Below are 24156 nucleotides of genomic sequence, written 5' to 3' on the forward strand. Positions count from 1 at the left end.
CGAACTTGCCAAAGTCACTAAACATTTGTTTTGACGTGGGTGGGATGAAAAACCGCAGTTATTTCATTTCCCCCAGTATCTCTCAGAGGTCATACGTTGCCCACTTAGGAGTAGCACAGAACAAGTGGTTAAGATGTTCCTCGAGACTATGCTTTATTTACCATGTCGTGTCTTTGAGCCAGTCCCTGGCAAAGGCAATAGATTTCCACCACAAGTCATAAAATTGGGCTCATAGTATGGCAGTATATGTTAAACGGTTTTTAGAAATTGTTTAGCTTCTTGCTACCATGGACAGGTCCCAGTTAGGAAGCACGGTACCACTTTTCCCAGTTAACGGTGCAAATTGTCAAGGGTGCATAGGAATTTGCAATTTGACAAAATCAGTTTTTTGACAGCAGGGGTAATCAGTCTGCAGCTTCGCAAGTAGTAATCTATGATCGAAGTGGTAGGATTTATTCTGAATTATGAAAGGTATGTATGCTATATGAGGGGGACAAATCATTAGTATGATTCTCTCCTTCTAATTCAACCCCCTTCTTAAAAAAAAAAAAAAAAGCTGCTTGATATAGAAGTTGAGAGTAGGGAATACACTCTGTTGAGAGTGATCTCCGTCACTCCCCTCGCCAGTAGTAGTATTCATTTATTTTCTGTTCTATTGCAGTATTCTGACAAGTCCCTGTACACCCAGCTGTGCTTTTACCGGTACATTTTTGATGCGGACTGTGCACTGGAGAAACTTACTACCGATCATGAGAAAGGTACGTTAAAATACTGTAATTACCTTTGAGTTTAAAGTGGAAATTTGCATCATAAAAGCCATACCTACTGTCAGGCTGTTCATGCAGCATCACACCGCTGTCTCAGAAGCAGGCCGTGGGGGCCCTTGTGAGCACAGGCTTCCCCTGCATGAGGGGCGGTGGTATAGGAATCCCCGGCTTTGGTCCCCACAGCCTGTCTCACATTGTTCTCTATTAAAGCAGGGCTTTGGGGGAGGAACAGTACAAAAAGGACTCTTTAAATGCTATATTTTGAAAATGCTATTTTCTATAGAGTTTAGTAATTGTAATAAAGTAAGCATAGGCAACGTGATCGTTGGACCTACAAAAACCAGGCATTACTACAGAAAAATAGAGCTGGAGTGTGTCTCTGCTGTTCACTAAAAGCCTAGGTTCGTTTTGAAAGAGAGGCATGGGGTGGAGTTATTTATTGATTCCATCCTAAGAGAGCGTATCTGCACCTTCGCCCAGATGATTGGATGCTGCCCGTAACCCTCACGCAGGACTTGCAGGGACTGTGGAATTTAATGGGTCTGGGAAAAGCTTTGTTCCATAACAAAGTATTTGAAAATGTCGTGACAAGTGCATGTTTTTTTTTTCTCCTACCTGAAAATCACATTGACAACTTTTCTATGACGTGTAAAGAACAAAAAAGGCAAATATCCACATTTTTCTTATTAGTTACCTGCAGAGTGTTTATGTTGTCAGTGAATATCAATTTGACATCTTGTTGGTCAGTATTAAGGCTGGAGGTAACCTTAAGGACAGAAACCTAAAAATACTGCTGGATTTCCTCCCGTAAGAATCTCCACGCTGCCCTTGATTTGGTCTTAACTATTTTCAGTTCTAGTCATAATTGACCAGTTTTTTCCATCTACAGGATAGGCTAAAAATTATTTTTTAAAGGTCTTGACTTAATTGGTTTTGCTGTCCTTGGATATAAAACAGTTTACCGACAGATGGAGGAGTTGGTCCAAATATTAGTTTGTTTTTGGATGTTCACCAAGAACTTGGGCTACGGCATATTTTCAGTGAATTAGTAAAATTATGTAATGTGAAGAAAAATTTCTTCTTTTCATTAATAACTGAGTTTTTTTTAACTTCTGTTCATGGCTCATGTCTGGCCCATGTTTATTTTCAGTATCATTAATAGCTTTTTCTCTTTTACCCTTAAGGGCCTTTCCTTAAAGGCATTATGAGTTGAGAGAATTATGTATGGATTCTCTGATGAATACATTGTTTCTGTCTGTTTGTTACCTCTTTCTGGGTATCAGTATATTAAAAGTTGCTCCCCCTTTACTTCTTTCTGAATCTAGCCATTTCAGATTGTTCCCTAGATATCTTAGACTCCAAGGGGATGGGCTTCTCTTCCAGATATCTCCAAAATTCTTATCTGAGGCAGCTAAATCAGTCTTTCATGATTAGCGGTTTTCAAAAAGTCTGTTGACTCTTGGAGACATGTAGGAGTGATCTGGAAAGTCACTAAAGACTCTGGTTTTTTAGAGGAGTGTACATTGCTCTCCCAGAAAATAAGAGGGAATAAAATAGCTACTTAGAAGCTTCTTGCTTGGCAAGAGGGGAGAAGTATTGACAGTATCTGTACCCTCACACAATTTTTTTTTTTTTTAAGATTTTATTTATTTATTTGAGAGAGAGAGAATGAGAGACAGAGAGCATGAGAGGGAGGAGGGTCAGAGGGAGAAGCAGACTCCCTCCCGAGCAGGGAGCCCGATGCGGGACTCGATCCCGGGACTCCAGGATCATGACCTGAGCCGAAGGCAGTCGCTTAACCAACTGAGCCACCCAGGCGCCCCACCCTCACACAATTTACTGTGGTTCTATTTCACAAGTTTAAGAGTTGGGATAGGTTTTTTTTTTTTTTTGTCATTTGCTTCTAATAAGTACACTGTCCAGGAGTTCAGGGTCGTAACGGCACTATGTGTGAGTTATTGACAGGTTCTTCCACATGTCAGAAGGCTAAAGAAAATTAAGAGAAAGATATTAAATGTATGTGTCACAGAAGGAACTTCATGAAATGTTCCAAGAACCTTTCATTTTATTTACAGAATTTTAACTATGAAACTATTTTTCCTTTTAGCTTTCTTCTTATTTACTCTTCATGAGTTGCACTTTAGGAATGAGTGGATTAGTTGAAATTTACCTGCTCAGGGTGTTCTCAGATCACTCAGTAATATTAAGAGGTACTAGGGTATTTGTTAGTAGGGGGATATAAACTGAAACTCTGGGTCGTGCTTATCTGTGTTCCAAGATCAGAGGTTTACTGACAAGTGACATTTGATAAGTTCCCCCTTAAGAGTCAGTTGGGGTGTGGCGCCTGGGTGGGCTCAGTTGGTTAAGTCTGACTCTTGATTTCTTCTGGGGTCATGATCTCAGGGTAGCAGGGCTCGGCGCTTAGCAGGGAGCCTGCTTAAGATTCTCTCTCTCGCTTGCTCCCTCTGCCCCTCTTCCCCTCTCAAAAAAGATGAATTGAAAAGCTGTGGCAAATATTTTTATTCAGTTTGGACCAAGCCAGAACACCAGTAGATGTTACATCAGAAGTCTTGCGAAGAGTGACCGTCATTACACACAGTTACATTATTGAGAATGGAGTCTTAAGTATTGTCTGTCAACAAGTGCCCTGGATTTGGCGTGTGAGGTATTTACTGTCCGTACTTAGCAACATTTCCTTGACTAAGATTGTTTTACCATTTCCCTTTGTAAAGCCCATATTTGGGGGCGCCTGGGTGGCTCAGTCGTTAAGCGTCTGCCTTCGGCTCAGGTCATGATCCCAGGGTCCTGGGATCAAGCCCCACATCGGGCCCCCTGCTCCGCGGGAAGCCTGCTTCTCCCTCTCCCGCTCCCCCTGCTTGTGTTCCCTCTCTCGCTGTGTCTTTCTCTGTCAAATAAATAAAATCTTTTTTTAAAAAAAAGCCCATATTTTAAGGGTTGTAACTGGATGGTGGTTTTAATTTTGGTTTGAAACTTGGCCATTTGGAAAAATCACAAATTATTTGAAAGAAGTTTATTTTTATGGTAAGAAGTAGCTCTTGTCAAAGCTTTTTCCTGTGCTTTGCTTTCAAACGAAGGTTTACAGACCATTAGTCCATAATGTGAATTAACCCCATTTGGTATTTTTCCTTACCTTTAAAATGCTAAAGGACTGTTATTCACTTTGGTGAAGTGTTTACTGCATATTCACTGTAACTACCTAACATTTTAAAAATCTTATTTCTGTAGGACTTTGGCTTTATTATTGGAACTGCTCCAGAATGTTACACAGATGGCATAATAGACCCAAAGGCAGTTTTAGAGAAACATAGTGGCAATGTATGAAGTAAAAATCCATTTCCACAATGGCATCACACAATGGTCCCGTTTGACTGCCTCATCCCATGGGGCCTTGGCTGGAGTAGGGATAAGTGAACAGTTTGGGGGAGATATGAATCCATTCAAATCTTGTCCTAGTTATCTAAATTAAGTCTGCGGAGCAAAGAGAGTCCCTGGGTTTTCTCACCTGAACTTTTTAATTTTGTTTATTCAGCAATGGTAAAAACAGTACATTACATATTTTCACTTATGTGTTGAGTGCCATCCCAGATGTCAAAGGAACTAAGATGGCCAAGGTTCCCTGCTCTGGAGGAGCTTACAGTCTATCGGAGACAGATTCACACGGAGACAGATTCAGCAGCAAAGTGTGATAAACCACCAATCTGGTCAGGTTGTTATGGAAGCAAAGAAAGGGAGCCACGAACCACCTTTGTTTTTAGTAGACTATTTTTTAGAGCAGTTTTAGATTCACAGCAAAACTGAATGGAAGGTACAGAGATTTCCTATGTACCCCCTCCCCTGCTCCCATATAGGCACAGCTTCCCTCATTGTCAACATCCCCACCAGAGTGGCACATTTGTTACAATTGATGAATTGAAGCTACATTGACACAGCACTATCATCTACAGTCCACAGTTTACCTTAGGGTTCACTCTTGGTATTGGACATTTGTTGGACAAATCCATAATGACATGTATCCACCATTGTAGTATCATAGTGTACTTTCACTGCCCTAAATTCCTCTATGCTCACCCTATTTATCCCACTATCCCCTGGCAAGCACTGATCTTTTTACTGTCTTTGTAGTTTTCCCTTTTCCAGAATATTATATATTTAGAATCCTATAGTATGTAGCCTTTTCAGATAGGCTTCTTCCATTTAGTAAGATGCATTTTAAGTACCTTCTGTGTCTTTTCATGACTTGAGTTTCATGTAACTTTCATGACTTGTCTTTTTAGTGCTGAATAATATTCCATTATTTAGATGTACCACATTTTAAAATTTTTTTAAAAGATTTATTTATTTATTAGAACACAAGTGCAGGAGCGGCAGAGGGGGAGAATCTTCAAGCACACTCCCTGCTGAGTACAGAGCCTGATTCGGGGCTTGATCCCACGACCCTAAGGCCATGACCCGAGCCAGAATCAAGAGTTGGATGCCCAACTAACTGAGCTACCCAGACGCCCCAGGATGTACCACATTTTAAGTATCAATTCACCTACTGAAGGATACCTTGGTTTCCAAGTTTCAGCATTTCTGAATAAAGCTGCTATAAACATTCATATGTAGGTTTTTATATGAACTTAAGTTTTCAACTCCTTTGGGTAAATAATAAATATCAAGGAGTGTGACTGATGGCTCGTATGGTAAGAGTATGTTTACTTTTGTAAGAAATTGACAAACTGACTTCCAGAGTGGCTTACCATTTTGCATTCCCACTGACAATAAATGAGAGTTCCTGTTACTCCACATCCTCACCAACATTTAGTGTTGTCAGTGTCCCAGATTTTGGCTAACCTAATAGATCTCGTTGTGGGTTTTTTGTTGTTGTTTTTTTTTTTGACGTAGGGTGGAGGGAGAGAATCTTTTTTTTTTTTTTCCCCAAGATAGAGAGGTGGGGGAGGGGGAGAGGGAGAGAGAGAATCCCAAGCAGGCGCCATGCCCAGTGAGGAGGCTGACAGGGGGTCTCACAACCTGAGATCATGACCTGAGCCAAAATCAAGAGTTGGACACTTAACCGACTGAGCCACCCAGGAGCCCTGGTGTCTTGTTGTTTTAAGTTGCATTTCCCTGATGACATACGATGGGGAGCATCTTTTCATATGTTTATTTTCCATTTGTATATCTTCGGAGAGGTGTCTTTGGCTCATTGTTTTAATTGGATTTTTTTTATTGTTGTGTTTTAAGAGTTCTTTGTAGGGACGCCTGGGTGGCTCAATCAGTTGGGCGGTTGCCTTTGGCTTGGGTCATGATCCCTCGGTCCTGGGATCGAGTCCTGCACTGGGCTCCTTGCTCAGTGGGGAGCCTGCTTCTCCCTCTGCCTGCCGCTCCCCCTGCTTGTGCTCTCTCTCTGACAAATAAATTTTAAAAGAAAGAAAAAAAAATAAGAGTTCTTTGTATATTTTGGTGCCCCTGGGTACACTCCATGCTGGGCGTGGAGCCTGCTTCAGATTCTCTTTCTCCCTCTGCCCCTCTCCCCCTTAAAAAAAAAGAGAGTTCTTAGTATATTTTGGATAATGGTCCTTTATCAGATTATGTCTTTTGCAAATATTTGCCCTCAGTCTATGGCCTTTCTTTTTATTTTATTGAGCACAAATTGCCTTTTAACTTTAGTGTTTGATTTTACCATATTCGTAAAACAAAACAAAACTTTTTCTGTTCCTGTTCTCTTCCCAGATGCTTATCTCCTCTTACTCTCTGTCAGCTGTTTGTAGTAGGATGCTCTATTAGTCTGCAATGCCGGCCACAACAAGGTACCACATACTGGGTGGCGTAAATAATAGAAATGTATTTCCTGCCAGTTCTGGAGGCTAGAATTCTGAGATCAAGGTGTTGGCAGGGTTGCTCTCTTTTGAGGCCCGTCTCCATGGTTTGTAGGCGGCCATCTTCTCCCTGTCTTCACATGGTCTTCCCTCTGTAGGCATCTGTGTCCTAATCCTTTCTTACAAGGACACAAGTCCTATTGGTTTAGGGACTGCCCTGGTGACTTCATTTTAACATAATTACTTCTTTAAAGACCCTATCTCCAACTATAGTCACATTTTGAGGTACCGGGAGTTAGGACTTCAACCACCACCACCCTGCCCCCAGTATTATTTGGTGGGAGGTGGGACACAATGCAGCCAGTAACAGATGGTCTTCTTGGTGAATTTTTCCACAAACCTCTTTCAACATGTTGTGTTTCTCTCTGTCAGAATTGAAACACCAGGTTTTAGGACTCTGTTGAAGAAAGGAATTGAAGCTAAAGTATAAAGGTTAGCAAAAAGATGGTGCTGTAACCTTAGCCTTATGAAAAGCATTTGTCAGGAAGCCCAGTTTCTCAATGGAGTCTCTTTAGGCCTAGAAGGACCATTCTTCAGGTCACCCCTGTTTCTTGCCAAAGGATGTGGGCTATCACAGCCCACCAAGCAGTGCCTGTCAAGGTTGCTCTGCTTCTTCACTCCTGTCAGTGAGGTGAAATTTCACTCACTTCCCTTCTCACGGTCCTCACAACAACCCCGTGAGGTGGCAGTGGATTGTCCCCCATTATATTGATGAAGAAATTGAGTTCTGTAATACAGGCTTCCTTCCTTTACATTCCCAGTGCACCCTTTAAGTGCCCTTCTCACAGGACTTACCCTGAATTGTTTTATTTGACTTTCTCTTCCACTGAGTTCATTGAGGCAGAGGGTTGTATCTTGCTTATCTGAACTTTGCCATTTGGGGCCAGCCCACTAAATTTTCACTGAATGAATTTTTAGTAGAAAATAAGACCACACAAGCAGTTTCAAGGATATTGGAGCAGTTAGTCCTAGGAGGTAATTCTCTCCATGAATAGAGGGCAATGTGCATTAAAAATTTTAGATCTTCCTATATTGCTTGGCTTGACTCAAGTGTGCTGTAAATTAATGTAACTGAAGTTCCTTAGACATTTTCAGATTTAGTATCTGTCGTTTCAGCTCTTTGCAAGTTATACTGAAGACAAGTACATCGTGTCTCTCATTTCGCTGATGCCAAATTTGAAATGAATCAAAAGAATGTCAAGTCACTTAACTAGTAAGTGAGCCAACCTGACTGCTCCTCACCCACACTGCCCCAGAATCCTGTTCTCTCCTCACCCTCAGCTAGTTACACTCATGAAATGTACTAATAATTGTATTACTTTATAGAAAATGAAGACCCAAAAGAGAGACAACAGCTAGTACTGAAAAGTGAAGGAATCTAAAAAAGTGATTTTTTTTTTTTTTTAGTGAGAAAATTAGGGTTCTATGAGAGAAATTATATGCTTTAATGTCTTTGGGCATTTGGAGATTTCTGAGGGTCTCAAGACAGATCCCTTTTCAGTGTTGAGAATTTCCCCTATTTTCCTGAACTGCTGAAGTGAAAGCTGGAGAGTTTTATTATTGCTGGAAGTACTGAAATAAAAGTAGCAAAGAGCCCCTGGAGTCCTCTTTAAGCCAGTTGACAGTCTTAGAATTTACTTTGTTAAATCCTCACAAGAAGACTGTCAGAGAGACTCTCTGGTCCATTTCTTCTTGTACCACTTTTTTAAGCCCATGGGTTATCCTCCTGAAAAAATTGTTGTCAAATTTTAGAAATGAGCCTTTTCTCTCTGCTTTTAATAACTAATAACAGGTAAAGCACACACAAAACAATTCACTCCTACCAGATACATATAAAAAGGAGAAAGAAGGTCAATTAAGCTCTAATCTACCCTTCTTTAAGTTATATTTTTTATAATTATGAAAAAATTTTTTTAGAAAAATAGATTTTGAAATGGGTAACTTATAATAAACTCCATTTTCCTTTTCTTTCATTTTCTTACAAATAAAAAAAAAATGACCTGAGGTGGTTTCTTATTTTTTTATCTATCCCTTTAATTAGTTGAAGTGAACTTTCATCATAGGATTCTAATGTGGCAATTGAGAACATAGTTAGCTCTCTTTTTATGATTATGAAGTGATTGTAGAAACACATAAAGAATTTTGATAATAGAAAAAATGGTTCATATAACCCTGACCTTCTGAGGAGGGTTGTTGCTGATGTTACTAGACATTACATAGTTTTAATCTTTAATGATTTAGGGAAATACTAACAATATGTTAACGTCCAACACTAAGCAACCATTATGATACTAATTTGTAGCTTGTATGCAAGGTGGAACAATTAGTAAGAAACACTGGAATTGTTCAGTTGTCATCTCTGGTTGGATTGGAGGTAATTCTCCTTTATACTTGTATATACTTTCTAAATTATATAATCTGAGCATGTACTGATTATCCAGCAAGAAACAAATTATAGACACTGAAATTTTACAAATAAATGTTTTACAGAACTTGTAATAATTATTCCAATAATTTGGCAGTTGAGGGAGAAAATACCATACAGAAGAACACAAGTCCGCTTTTTCTCTGTGCATTTTTTTCCCAAGTCAAACCAAAGACCTTGTTATTCACAATGTGATCAGTATACCAGCAGCATAGGCATCACCTGGGAGCTTGTTAAAAATGCAAAATATCGGGTCCTTCCCAGACCTTCTGCTTCAGCATCTGCATTTTAACAAGATTCCCAGGTGATTCCTAGGCACATTAAAGTTTGAGAAGCACTGATAGGAGACACTCTTCGCTCTTAACAACTAAAGCCTACTCCCGTTTTATTCACCCGTTGGTTAGGTCCATACTTTTGGCAAGACTTTAAAATGACAAGTGTGCAGACTACAGAAGGCCTACCCAGGTTTACAGTCGAATTGGCATGACAGCCTGGTCGTTTGAAATACGTTTTGTAATTAAACTTAAAAAATGTAGTGGCCTGACAAGGGCCAGGAGAAGGGGCAAAAAAGCAAGGAAGCCTGAGTTCTTCTGCTTTGTTTCTTCTTAACTAAGTAAGAAGAAAAGTAAAGGAAAAGTCAGTTAAGATTTTCAAAATGGCTTTCAGCTTCTTGGGATCAGTGGCTTGTAAAAGAGAGAACAGGAATGCAGTTCTTCCCCTCTGCATCCCAGGGCCGTTCTGGATGTGCCCGGAGTGGCAGGCACCCAGCCGCCACATCCTGGGCCTCATTTCGACATTGGTCTAACACATTTGCAAAGACTTCAAGGCATTGAACTAGAATTTTTTTTGGCTTGCAAACAAGATTCTATTTCTTATATTTTGCTACTATAAAATTTACTTTGGCATTTACTTTTCCTTGTGTTGCTGACTTTTCTGTTCGATTTTTATGCTCGGTACAAGAATGACAACATTGATAATTTTCCAGTGGCAGCATGGAGTTTCATACTGCTTTGTTCTTCTCTCTCAGTACTGCCTATTTAGTTTTTGTTTTGTTTTTTAACTAAACATGACTTTGCAATGTGACAGAAGAGAAACTACATTTTCCAGGAAATTGTCACCATAGTTGCTTTGCCTGTAAGTGGATGTGTCTTGTCTCTGTACATTTTCTGTCATTTTCTTTAGGATAGCTAAAGTACTCTATGAAAGTTGCCATATATTTGAGCAGCAAACTTGCGGATTCTGATAACGTTCCTTTTCTTTGAGCCCATTTCTGTAAATAGACATTTAACGTTTTGCACTTTTATGTACGAATGGACTTACAGACATGCTGTGGTAACAGACACATTATTAGTTTTATAAAATCCTTTCCTGTTACATCTTTTCAGTGGGCAGGCTTCTTGTCCCTTTTGTAGGAATAAGTACAGCAGTGCAAAGGTGGGCACCGATGTTGCAGTATCTATGTGATAGTTCTGTGGTTGATGGTCCTCATTTGCAAAACGTTGTCATTTTTTGGGTGCTGAGGGTAGGGAAAACCCGGTAAGATTTTTCTCGTGTACTTTTTAAAAATATACTTCTATCACCAATGAAGGAAAAAATATTGAACAATTTCAGGCAGTTAGACCATAATGTGAGCTAATCACTTTATTTTGAAGAAAAGTATTTTTAAACAGTTGAGCTAGCGAATTTACTTTTAAAATGTATTGTGCTTACACAGTAGATGGTTTTATTTCCATGATGTTTTTTACTACATAATTATACATCTTAATTACGTAATTACTATCATAATTATTATGTAATTGCATGTACTTCCACTAATTACAAAATCAGGAAGTGTAATTATCTAGTAAAAACTTTATGAAATTTCATGCACTAAAAATTATTTAAAAGGCTATTCCAGTGGTCTACTGGAAGGCTTTCCATGTTTAATCTTAGTCCTGACTTTAGTTTAAAACTTGAATGCACAGGCCAGGACAAGAAGGACAATTATAGACAGACCAACACAAAGCTGAGTATTGTGATATAAGTAAGATGGCCTTTGTTCCTTAGGAGTTAAAGCCAGGGAGCATTTTAATTTCTTTGTGATTATGGAGTTATAAAAATAACATCTTACGTTTGAGGTAGGTATCACAAAAACTGTCAATGAAAAGGGCAGTTTTTTTCTTAGGAAAGAATTGATTAATAGAATTGAGAATCAAGGAATTTAGATTACCAAACAGCCAGGCCTTCTGTAATTCCTTAATGTGAATGGCTTATTTAGCGACGTCTGTCTTTCAAGGCAAAATAATAATAATGTCATTATTATTTAAAACTGTTTCTTTAGTTTGAAGAGGGTTTTTTTTCCAGTTTGTGTTTATATTTACCGAGATAGAAGAAAACATATCGAAAGAGCATAATCTTTTTCTACCACTGCTTGATGTCAAAAGCACCTTTTGAGACATAAACATATACCCACAAACATGTAACATCAGACCCTAAATAAAGACAGAAGGTTTAATTCAGTAAACCTATGATGCCTTTACCATTCAAAGCGACATACAAATTGCACAGTGAAACAATAGTCATGACAGCAAATTAGATATGACATCTAAATTACATTACAAAGAGAAATCCCAGAACCATTTTTGGTCTGTAGAAGTCTGTTTTAGCCCAGGTTTAAAACCCAGTCTAGAGATGTCTTTATTGTCTAAGTAGGGTAATGTTGTAGAAGACTAATTGGAGGTTGGTTGAATTAATTGCAGATTAATTAGGAGAAAGGGCTTATAATACTCATGGCAGAGAAGAAAGTAGATCCTTTAAGTATCATGATAAAATGTACTCTAAGTTTCAGGAATATTAAATTATCAGTATTTGTGTAACATCTATAATAATCTGTTATAACATGACTTAAAGCAGTTGGGGTTAGATATAGTTATACTCAATTTTCCCCTCAAAATTAGTGCTTTTCACCGGAAATGTATTGGATCAGCTACTTACAATGTATAATCAGTTACTTCTTTTAAAAATGCAACCTTCAACATTAAAAGGTCTGTAGTCTTAGAAGCAGATGACATTCCTTTTTTTTTCTTAAATATTTCTAAAGAAGCACTCTGTGGTTTTATCAGTTGCTGACTTTGTGTCCTTTTTATACCAGCTCAAATTTGTAATGTGACTTTTTTTTTAAAAGTGAAGAGATAAAAAAAAAAAAACACCACCAGCCCCACTTGCTTCAAGTAAATTAGAGGATATATAGTTATCCATAATTGTCTCATGCTCTCAGAGATATTTGGGATTTAAGTAGATTTGTTCTGACTTGTATTTTTCTCTAATAGTCTGGGATTATTTTTAAATTGCATACCCTTGGGGTGCCTGGGTGGCTCAGTCAGTTAAGCGTCTGACTCTTGATTTCAGCTCAGGTCCTGATCTCAGGGTTGTGGGATCGAGCCCCACCTCGGGCTCCGCACTCAGCACCGAGTCTACTTGTCCCTCTCCCGCTGTTCCTCCTCTGCTCACTCGCTCTCCCTCTCTCTTTCAAATAAATAAATAAATAAAATCTTTAAAAAAAATAAATTTCAGGGGCGTTTAGGTGGCTCAGTTGGTTAAGCATCTGCCTTCAGCTTGAGTCATGATCCCCGGGTCCTGGGATCGAGCCCCACGTCGGGCTCTCTGCTCAGCGGGGAGCCTGCTTCTCCTTCTGCCTGCTGCTCCCCCTGCTTGTGCTCTCTCTCTGTCAAATAAATAAATAAAATCTTTAAAACAAATTGCATACTCTTTTCCTCTTGGGTATCTTTGCTCATTGACCTAGCCCTGAATTTAATGTCTCCATCATTTCTTAATTGTCTTGACTCAGTTGTGGTAACCTTTCTTCTCAGAAGTGCTTATGCTCCCTCCATTGAGGTAGGAATTACCTCTCCTACATCTTCTTAGTCTTTTGCTTTGATTTTGGTTTTTACCAGTTGCATGTGCCATACCAGAATAGTCTTTAATGGTTAAAAGTTAAGTGTTTCTGCTTAGTCTTTGACTTTCTGACTACAGTGCAGATTTAATTTTTAAACTGACTTAATGTTTAAATTGACTGGGTTGTTTTGTTTTGTTTTGCTTTGCTTTCTTTTCATATAAACTGGCATATGTTTTCATTACCCTCTGTAATTCTTTAAATTTTTCATCATTATCAAAGGGAAGCAACCCTAACTTTTGAATTTTAATTGTGTCCTTGTGATGGCTTCAGTTACCCAGTAGCCCCAGGCCCAGATCTGGTGTTGATTTGCACGTGATTAGTCAGTGCTCATGTATAATTTTAGGCTGTACTATCGTGTCCATATAATAGGTGTTTGCTACCCCTCTATACAGGGAAAACCCATCATCAATTTGACTCATTCTTAGAGGACTTCTTCCTATAGTGTTATGAATTTATTCACATCCATCAGCATTCTCTTACCTTGTGGCCGATAGGACAGTGACTAGATGGAATTAGTAGCCTGCCACTGAGCTCAGTTGTGAATTAACTTTGATTGCATTCTGCCCATGTAAAGGCCCTGGGAAACCTTCTTCCCGTTGGTCTGTGAGCCCTGCTAGCCTTAGCACCATCCCTTAGAGCTTAAGGCTTTAATCAGCTGTGCTCACAAAAAGATAGGTTTGCTGGCTAATTTTAGACACTTGTGTGCTTTGGTTGTTTTAAGAAATTATTGTAAAACCAAACTCACAAATAGGATCATAAAACTAGGTCTCTGCGTAAGTCTGGTTTTCTCTGTTTGTCTCTTCTTCATACCCCATCCCTAAGATTCGTTCAGTGAGTGTTGCTGAGCCTCTGCCTTGTGTGATATGTAAAGGGCACAGTGTAAGCAAGACCTGGGTCCTGCTTTAGACATAATAATACTTGTGATCCTTTTCTTATTCATGTATTCACCCTCTAAACAGCTACTTGTTATAGAGCTTTACTTGTTATGGAGAACACTCACATCCCTTATTTTTTACTTTTCCCATTAGAAAGGGTAGTTGACATTTTTCCGATGGAAAAACAACCTCAAATTGATGAAATGACCCACCTGAGGTAGCAAAGCTGGGGAGTGTGAGAGCCCAGTGTTCTTTCTGCCCGTGTTGCAGCTGCCCTTTTCTTAATCTAGTAGAGAGACTTCAGCCTGAAGGCAAATGACTACTACACGGGAGTGGGGAGTAGCTCGGGGAAAGTTCCCTGTGGGGGTGGAACCTGAGCTCAGGCTCAAAAAGTGGATGAGACTGTAACACGCACAGATGCAGCCATGTACTTTGAGACTAAGTTTTGTCTTTCTTGCTATTCTTTAAGTGCTTTATTGCTTATCTGGCTTTTACAAATTAAAGCACATCATTTGACAAATGCATGATGATTTTAAAACATATCTGAATTGGAGATTTGGTCAAAAAAGTGCTTATTAAGAGGCTGGTTTATGTTAAGCTTTAAACCCAACACTGGAAGCTGAGAGGCTCTTGTCTCTTCACTCCCCACCGTAACCAGTGGTGGTGCTTTGAAAGAAGTTGACTCCATCCTGTAGGATACATCTGTCAGAAGTGTATCAAAATGTTTTCCTATCTTAAATAATTTAACTCAGAATATAATAATGTAAGTATTTTGACATGAAAATGTTACATACTGTGATATATCCACTTAGCTAAAAACAGACGTCTTTAACTTTGAAAGAAAGAAGTATGGCAAGACAAAACAAAACAGAAATAGGAATTAAAAGAGATGAATGACAAACTGAACTAGTTTTATTTAGAAGAGGCAACTAAAGTCCTATTAACATTATGACCATAGAATGTAAAAATGTTTTACTTGAAGCATGATTAAATTTTTTTTTTTTTTAGTATCATCATGGTGAATGTTTAGACATATGCAGGACCTGTTCATAAAGTACATGTTTGCTGCTGAAATAATTCCTGTTTTATTGGTGGATTATATATTGTCTTACCAAAAATATTATAGATGCTAATAAGTCAGCAAAATCCAAGATAAAAGAGAGGGTCTGCACCTGAGCCTGTGTTCAGGAAATTATTCAGCAGAGCATACTTTGGTCTCTCTTAGTGAAGGCTTTATCACATTTAACAAATGTGCCACAGTAAATTTATTAGTATGCTACAAAGAAATTTTCAAAATAATTAAGACTAAACTACACTTGTCAAAATAAATGAATGAAATACAATTTTGAATCATCTTTCTTCACTTATTGCTCATTTGCATAATTCAGTAACTTACACAGGAGTCTTTCAGTCATTGGTGTGAATTAGCAAGGTTCTGCTTTTCCTTGTTGTACGGGTGGGAATTATGCTACCATGTAATTAGCTATTCCAGACATGGACTAACGGGAAATACCAAAGGGCACAGCAAAATCTAAAGAGACAAGGCAGGGAATCTAAAGACAAGAGACAATCAAAGACACCCAACAAACTCAAGCTGGTAGACCACAGGGAATTTTGAATGAAGCCTCTTAATTTATTTTGAGAATAAGAAATCAGTAGTATGAGAGAAATCTCAACAAGATTAGCTGACTAAGCCTACTTTAAAAAAAATATCTCTATAGTGCATGGTGTGCCAGGTTAACCACTCCTGTTTGTTAGTCTGTATACAGCTCAACAAATAGCTGGCAAGGCCTTTCATGGGTATATAGTGGCTTTCCATTGAGGTTTTCACTCTTTGAAGGAGGTCGTTTATACCAATGAGATCTGTAGATGCAAATTGCTTTCCCTATATGTGAGGGGTCATTCCTTTCACAGCCGACTTGCTCATCTCTTTTATAGAGGTTTTGTTATTTTTCTACTGCCCCCAAAGGAATGATGTTAATCACACACACCCCCATACCCACCCCCCAACTTAGCATCCAAATCTTTTCCCTCCAGCTCTGTGAAACTTTTGTGTGCTGATCTTTGAGAACAAAACAAGCTGTTGGCAGCAGTCTTTAGCCCTGAATTAGGGAACTTTTTACTTCTCTCAACCTGGAATTTTTTATTTTTATTTATTTATTTTTTTTTAGATTTGCTTCTCTTTTTCACCTCATTCAAAGGAAATACCTTTCTCATTGCAGCAGTGTGTCACTGTCACATGCTGCGGCATGTGGGAAATCTTGGAAGGGAAGCAGTGTTCTGAGAATGTCATTTTCAGTTTGGATTCCCCAATGATGTGAGCTCATAGGAACTAGAGGAACAGAAAAGTGAAGGGATCAATTTAAGGGTTAGCTGTGAAAACCTAACTTCTGATCCTGTTACTGAGGGGGGGGGGGGGAAGATAATGTTAGTCTTTTGCCTAAGCTTAAAAAATCATACAAACACTCACAGGTTTTAACCTACAATGTTCAGGAGTCTTAGGAAGAAGGGGTTTCGGACACACACGGTATGAGCACTCTGTAAATACTTGTTTGTTTCCTTCTTTCCTCCTTGCCTTTCATCCTCCCTTCCTTCTTTTTGTCAGCATTTGTTGAGCACCAAGGGCACTGACTGGGGCTCCTGGAAGGCAATATAGGGTAGTAGTTAAAAGCCAGAAGAGCCAGTTCAAGTGTTGGCTTTCTATCTCTTGTTAAATAAGTAACATCTGTACAGCTTGCATGAGAGTAACACCGGCCTCGTGGGACTCTAAATTGAAAGGATAATATTGAAACACGGTGATATGTAAAATGCCTGGAACAGTGCCTGGCACACAGTAAGTATGCAAAAAACGTCAGTTGTTTTATTACTTCTAAGAATAACACTTTATCCAAACCACTGTTAGAGTACTTAGTATTACAGTTGCTGTGTGGGTCTCTGTAGCCTCTCATTGACCATGCTTTGTTCATACTTGTATCCTCAGCATCTAGCACAACACCAGACATGTTTTAAGTGATCCACTCTTCATACTGAACAATTACAGTATGAAAAGGTATGGTCCTTGGTCTCAAAGAACTTAAAATTGATCTCAGTAACTCCTTTTTTAGTCTTCTTACATGAGGTATACTAGAAAAGATGAATTTAATTCTCATTGTTAGTGCTAATGGAAGAGATTGAAACACAAATAATCCGCAAATAATTTCCATTTTCTTGAGATACATCCCTTTGGCATGTGTTCCATTAATATTAAGCAATCAGTACTAACTATTGGCTCCTTTCTAGGGAGGGTAAAAAACAGTTTGTGTGCTAGAAGGCAGCCAAACCGAGTTCCCAAATCATGTACCTTTTAGCAGATTTCTTCTGGTTTTGGGGTGGCTTTTGTGTTTTGTTTTGTTTTGTTTACACTTCTAAAAATGACACGTACCCAGATGCCACTGTCAGATATCTGATTCAGTAGGTCTCGGGTGGGACCCCGATAGCTGTGTATTTTAAAAAAGCTCCACAGTGACTTCGATGCACACCCACAGTATTGACAATCTTGGAGTTAGTGAAACTCTTCAAACTTTAATATTGCTTCTTGTCAAATATGCATTAAATTTGACTTTGATATAGAAAGGGAGATTGGGTGGCATCTAGATAACAATTTAAATAGACAGTAGAAGGGAAAATGAAGTCAAACACATGAATTATTTCCTAGATAAAGGAATCATTTATGGTACTATAGGAGCTAATACAGCATTTGAGAATAAAGTGAAGGAAAAAATGGGCTAGGGAAAAGTAAGTAAGAAAAAACTGTTTTCTGGTAATGAGCAAATGGAAGATGAAATAAATGCATTTCAACAAAATTGGCTATAAAGAACATGTTATTTTCCCTATTAACTTACATCAAAGAAGTAGGAATGGGCTTCCGTGGAGGGTTGGGAATCCTCGAGAAGACTGGATGGGTTACAGGGAAGGTATTAAGTTAGAGGCTAACCCAACCCTGGTATTTAGACATCTCCACAGTTGGATTTCTGGGACCTTTCCTACCTCCTGTCATTTTCTCCTTATCTCTGGGCCTAGCCAGGTGGATCCTGGTAGATAGCCTTCTGCAGTTTCATATTGCTTCCTGTCCCTGAAAGGTCTGGGACAGGATGGTAGTCCTGGAGGCATTAGAAGGACACCTCTGGGCACCGTGGTCATAGGTTGGACTTACCTTGGATATCCAGGTAGAAGAAGTAACTTGGCTCGCTCCCATTTCCCAGTGTTGGGGGTCTTAGGGCTAGAAAAGAGTTGCTGTTGGCTTTCAGATCACTCCCTTTTGCCTAGAAGGATCGAGACAGCACCTCTGTGGTCCTCACAGATTAGACCCCTCACCGGTCCCTGAACGGGCCTTGATTCCACCATGGCTACCACTCCCGGCGCTTGGGTTTCCCCTGCCTGCATCGCCCACCTCGACCCAGTCTCTCCCTGTTGGTATTCTGTTTATCCTTTAAGACCTCCCAGCTAGAAGTGAGCTCTTTGTCCTCCAAACTCCTGTGGCTCTTAAGCACTGCCCCTCACATGTTATAACTTTGAGGACAGCACCGTACTTGCTATGTTACTGTATGTCTGATGGCAACTTGCACATGATAGGAGCCTAATAAATGGTTTGTGAAATTAATGTCTTCCAGGATACTTGATAGTAGAAACATAATTTGTTTTTTATAGAATGATATTTATAGAATACTCTTCTGACTCCATCCTCTTTTCTCTGCTATTTATTTCCCATCACACCCATCACACCATCCAACTGCATGACAATGTTTTCCATCCATGTATATGCATACATTCATCCAACATTTAGCCCATGCCCTCACAACACAGACTTAATTTCCCACCTTAATTTACCTCCTTTCTGATAATTCCTGGTAGAGTTGGGCTCTACCTCCAGGATGTACCTCCAGGACATTGCATAAATTCCACCCTGGAAATTTATTTGTTCAAACCGTTAGGTTATATAAATCAAACTGATGCCCTGCTATATTAGTGGAGTGAACTAAAAAATCTACAAGTTTACCCTGTCCAGGCCTACTCGTTGCCCTCCAGAAAGTATATACATGCCACAGCAATTGGCCATTTTGCCTGCAGGGTTTTCTAGTGATGTACGGTTTTAGCTCTTTAATGACCTTGCTGTCTTTTGAATTTCTCCTGGCTCTCCAAATGGGTTGCTTGGTTTACAAGTCTTTCTGATATCTCGAAATGTCTAGAGGCCATCTCCAGAGAGGCGTCTGAAGGCCAGGAGATGAGTGGCTGCTGAGAGGCTTGCACACTGCTCTTCCCTTGTCTCCCCACCGGACCCTCAGTTGAGCAGCATACTGATGGCAGTGTCAGTTTGTAAACACGACTCTTATGAATAGGCTGGGGCCGGGGAGAAAAATAGTAAGCCCCTGTGGTACCTGTGTCTTGGGTGTAACCTGTGAGACACACTCTAACAGAGTAATCATTGCACGATATAATTGCGGGAGACTGAACAAGTTAGAAAATCTATTCCTGGTTTGCCGCTGACTCACTTTGTGGCATGGGCGAAGCATTATTACCCTTTGATTTAGTTGTCTTATTTGTTCAAAAAAGGAAAAATAATATGTGTTTAAAAAGCACTCTGAAATTCCTCTGAAAGCAGGTCTCTAAGTGCAAAGTACTATTGTTGTTTTTTATCATTATTATTAGTGTTCTGATATGATTTAGTTTTATGCCATGTTGTGCACAGATATTTCTGTTCTCATTGATGAATTACAAAACACTTCCATGTCATTCTGTTTCATTGCATTGGTGATAGTTTAGCACATCTTTGTTTTAACCCCAGTTAAAATACATGTCCAAAATAGATATCATTAATAAAATACAGTTATCAAATTAAATGTGTCTATATGGCTTGCTATTGTTTTTTAACCAACAACTACTAAATAAGACCTTTAATTACTGCCAATCTTCTCTTGAAAGTAACAGTGCTTATCTTGAGTAGTTTGAACTGTAAGTGGTATTCAGTACGCAGTGGGGTTGTAATGCGATTATGAAGTATACCAAGTTGGTGATAAATAAGCGTGATAAACCACATACTTGTATTAGAAACAATATTTCAATTATCGACTGAATAAAAAGGCTACAACTGCTGGTTACTTCAGGTGGTTATATCATAAAAATAAAATATAGTTAAGTATGCTTGGAATAAAAAATTGTGTATGCTTCCATATTCAGTACAGAAACTTCCAAATTTAATGGGCTCTTGTCTGGGAGAATTAATAGATTTGCTTTGCTTTCTGGTTTTAAGCTTTCTAAAAAATTAGGATTTTTTTTTAATAACTCATTCATCAAAGACCAGTGGCTTTTATATAAAATAATATAGTTCTCCCCCAGACATCCAGTAATTTTCCAGTGGAGTAGCAACGAAAAAAAGAAAAATAATTTCTTTAACTACAGTAAAATCTGGGTATAAAATCATGTAAGAATAATAGTATCTTTCTCCTTTTCTGGGCATTTGGTTTAAGAGGACATAAACTTCTAATTTTCTAAATCTGGTTCATTTGGTTTTTGTTGTTTTTTTTTTTTTTAATAATTTTTTTTATTATGTTATGTTAGTCACCATACGGTACATCATTAGTTTTTGATGTAGTGTTCCATGATTCATTGTTTGCATATAACACCCAGTGCTCCATGCAATACGTGCCCTCCTAAATCTGGTTCATTTGTTATCTTTTTTTTTTTTTTAAGATTTTATTTATTTATTTATTTGGGGGAGAGAGAGCACGCGAGTGGGCATGAGCAGGGGGAGGGGCAGAGGGAGAAGCAGGCTCCCGCTGAGCAGGGAGACTGATGTGGGGCTCAATCCCAGGACCCTGGGATCATGACCTGAGCTGAAAGCAGACGCTTAACAACTGAGCCACACAGGCACCCTGATGTGGTTTTTTGTTTGTTTGTTTGTTTTATTTTTTTTTTATTTTTTGTTTTTTTTATTTTTTTTAAGTGTTACAGTTTAGTAACCTTACAAATAACTTTGATACTGGGGAGTGGTAATCTATATAAAATAAATAATACTGTGAATTTCATTTTCATTTTACCATGAGGTGCAATAAGGAGTAAATTGTGTGCATTTATTTGTAAGAGTGTCCTAAGGCATGGGACCAAGGAGAAGGAAATATAGCTGCCATGGGATCTTAGAAACCAGAAGAGATCACGTAGAGGAGCCATGGACCACATATGGCCTCTAAATGTGTTTAATTTGCCTGAAGAATACTCAACATTTTTAATTAGTTGCTAATATTTTAAAAACTGGACATTTTGTATCAAAAGCCAAATTTCTGGCCTTTTTAAAAATTTTATTTATTTTAGAGAGAGAGTGCGTGAGTGGGGGAAGGGGCAGAGGGAGAAGGAGAGAGAATCTTCAAGCAGATTCTATGCTGAGCGTGGAGCCCGATGTGGGGCTCGATCTCACGACCCTGAAATCACGAACTGAGCCAAAATCAAGAGCTGGACGCTCAACCAACTGAGCTACCCAGGCGCCCCAGTTTCTGGCTTTCTTTTACAAATTGGTGGTTGCCTACTCTGAGTCAACGTTCCTGAATGGCAGCAGTGGCTGGAGCTGAGTAGCAGCTTGCAGTTCAGACAGAACGTTGGCTCTCTGTTTGCCACAGCCTTACCACAGCCCACCTCACTGTGCGCTTACCATGTTGCTACCATAGGCACTGGTTTGCTAAAAATATCTGGAGGCATTTTTTTTCCTTTTTTTTTTTAACAGCAACAACAAAAAGCTGTAAACTTGAAGTTTAAACAGTAAAAAAATATCCAATCAGCATTGAAAACGCAAAAAGATGAGCATAACCTTCGGCACCTGGGTGGTTCAGTCGGGCTTCTGACTCTTGGTTTCAGCTTGGGTCTTGATCTTGGGGTTCTGGGTTTGGGCCCCGTGTTGGGCTCCACTCTGGGCATGGAGCATCCTAAAATAAAAAAAGAAGATGAGAGTTACTTTAATAAAGTACAAGTTATTTAAAAATATAGAACTTACTAGTACACTAATAAGTTCTTTTTGTAGCACTCTAATCCTCACAGCATCCTGGGGATAAGATAATAATTACATACTCATTTCACCAAGGAGAAAATTGAGTATTCATGAGGTTCGTTAATTTGTCCAAAATCACAACTGCTAAGTATTGCAACTGAGGTATATGTCAGCTTCAAATGTTAGTCTAGAGTAGCACTGTCCACTGGAAGTGTCTGCAGTGATGGAAATGTTCTATGTATCTGATGTCCCATGTGGTGGCCTCCAGCCACATGTGGCTACCAAATACTTGAATGTGGCTTGGAACTGAATAACTGAACTTTTTAAATTCTATTTAATTTTGATTAAATTGAAATAATCGTATGTGATTAGTGACTATTTTATTGGGCAGTACAGGGCCCTAGAGGTCTTTTTTTTCTTCATCATATAGTCTCTGTATTCATCAGTCTTACTCTATTTAATAAAATTCATCAAAAAGGGGCACCTGGGTGGCTCAGTCGGTTAAGCGTTGGACTCTTGGTTTTGGCACAGGTCATGATCTCGTGAGTTGTGAGATTGAGCCCTGCATCGGGGTCCACACTCAGCGGGGAGTTGGCCAGAGATTCTCTCCCTCTGCCCCTCCCCCCATCCTCACTTTCTCTTTCTCTCTCACTCTCTCTCTCTCAAATGAATAAGTAAATCTTTTTAAAAAAGAAAAAGATTTCTGTAAAGGGCCCCCCTGGGTGGGCAGTCATTTGAGCCTCTGACTCTTGGATCTGATCTCAGGGTTGTGGGATTGAGTCCCACATCAGCTCCACACTTACTGCAGCATCTGCTAAAGTTTCTCTCTTCCTCCCCGCTCTTTCTCACTCTCTCACTCTAAAATCTTAAAAAAAAAAAAAAAAAAAAATTCTGTAAGGTTTTCTTCAGTTACTTCCCAGTGGCAAGCATCCATTCCGTGATGAGTTTAAGAGATATTGAATATTTTCTAAGATTTTATTTACTTATTCGACAGAGAGAGAGACAGCGAGAGAGGGAGCACAAGCAGGGTGAGCTGGAGAGGGAGAAGCAGGCTTCCCGCTGAGCAGGGAGCCCGATGCGGGGCTCGATCCCAGCACCCTGGGATCACGACCTGAGCCGAAGGCAGACGCCCAACGACTGAACCACCCAGGCACCCCAGAATATTTTCTATATCTGCATAGATTTTCCTCCTTAAAGGCTTTGATTGTACACAGCTTTTTTTTTTTTTTTTTTTTTTTTTTTTTTTGGTAACAAAGTTAGGGCCCCAGTAGAGGGACCCACTGGTTCTTATATACAGAGTCTCAAGATTCCTAATCCAGATAAAGAGCATAATTCAGGGTGTGTTTAGACATCAAAAAGGTGACCAGGACAGTTTCCTTTCCTGATCTTTTCTTATGGCCTAGGATACTAGTGATTGTCACGGAATCATGGAGAAAACTGAACATTCTCTGATGCTTATTAGCTGGTTTCAGTTGGACTAGAGTGACTTTTAGAAAGGTGGCCATTAGCTAACCTCTCTGTTGGTTAACATATATCATTAAATCTAAAGTGGAATTGATTTAAGACATCCTGGTTTCAGAGATCTTAAAACATGGGGGAGGGAATTCATCTTAGAACTGGTGAAATATGGTTTTTGACAGTGGGCTTCATCTCCATTTGGTCATCTCCATCAGGGACAGCATTGAGATGCAAATGTCAACTCCTGCTTTGCCCTGTGGTTAATTAAACTATTCACTTTGGCTGTCCCCTTCCACACTACCTTATGTTGATTATGTTTCATTAACAGAAGACTTTCTCTTGGTTAGGAGTAGGTTTAAGGTCTTGCCCAGTAACAATTTGATCGCCATATTCACTTTCTTTAAACATCCTCCTGCCCCCATAAATGCAGACAAGGATATTTTATTATCATAAAGAGTACGGGAACAAGCTTAACCAATCACCTTCTAGCATACAGACAACTCTGCAGCACTCCTTTTTAGAATATCACATGCTGTAATTCATATTATCATATTAGCTATCCAAATGCACCATTTGTTTTTAAATAGTGGAGTGTTTACCTGAATTCTTCCTCTTTACATTTTCCCACCCCACTTCACCAGTCCATTGTCACTGCAGTGACAGATTTATTTATATGCCTTGATATCCTCACTTTGTTATTTTAAAAATATATTCCTATGTCTCCATAATGGTATTCTTAAACATCTTAAAATACTAGTTGTTATGAAGCAGGTTCGTGTCTTTATTTTTCATGATGTTCTTTTGAAT

General features: G+C 39.1%; 1 protein-coding gene across 3 annotated transcripts in view; it reads left to right on the top strand.

Annotated features, from left to right (window-relative positions):
- Nucleotides 1-24156, top strand: part of POLA1 (DNA polymerase alpha 1, catalytic subunit) — a 296400-nt gene that overhangs the window by 229547 nt on the left and 42697 nt on the right. For 2 of the 3 annotated variants that reach the window (XM_045876010.3, XM_045876011.3), the window contains exon 36: nucleotides 662-758. In XM_045876010.3, the coding sequence (XP_045731966.1) occupies nucleotides 662-758 (97 nt within the window). Of the gene's footprint in view, nucleotides 1-661; nucleotides 759-3294; nucleotides 3395-24156 lie in introns of those variants that run through there. The other variant, XM_045876012.3, reaches the window with a different exon arrangement.

This window comes from Mirounga angustirostris, unplaced genomic scaffold (genome assembly GCF_029215605.1).
Source record: "Mirounga angustirostris isolate CCGP_5_RB_7025 unplaced genomic scaffold, mMirAng1.0.hap1 SCAF_11, whole genome shotgun sequence".
Taxonomy (NCBI): domain Eukaryota; kingdom Metazoa; phylum Chordata; class Mammalia; order Carnivora; family Phocidae; genus Mirounga; species Mirounga angustirostris.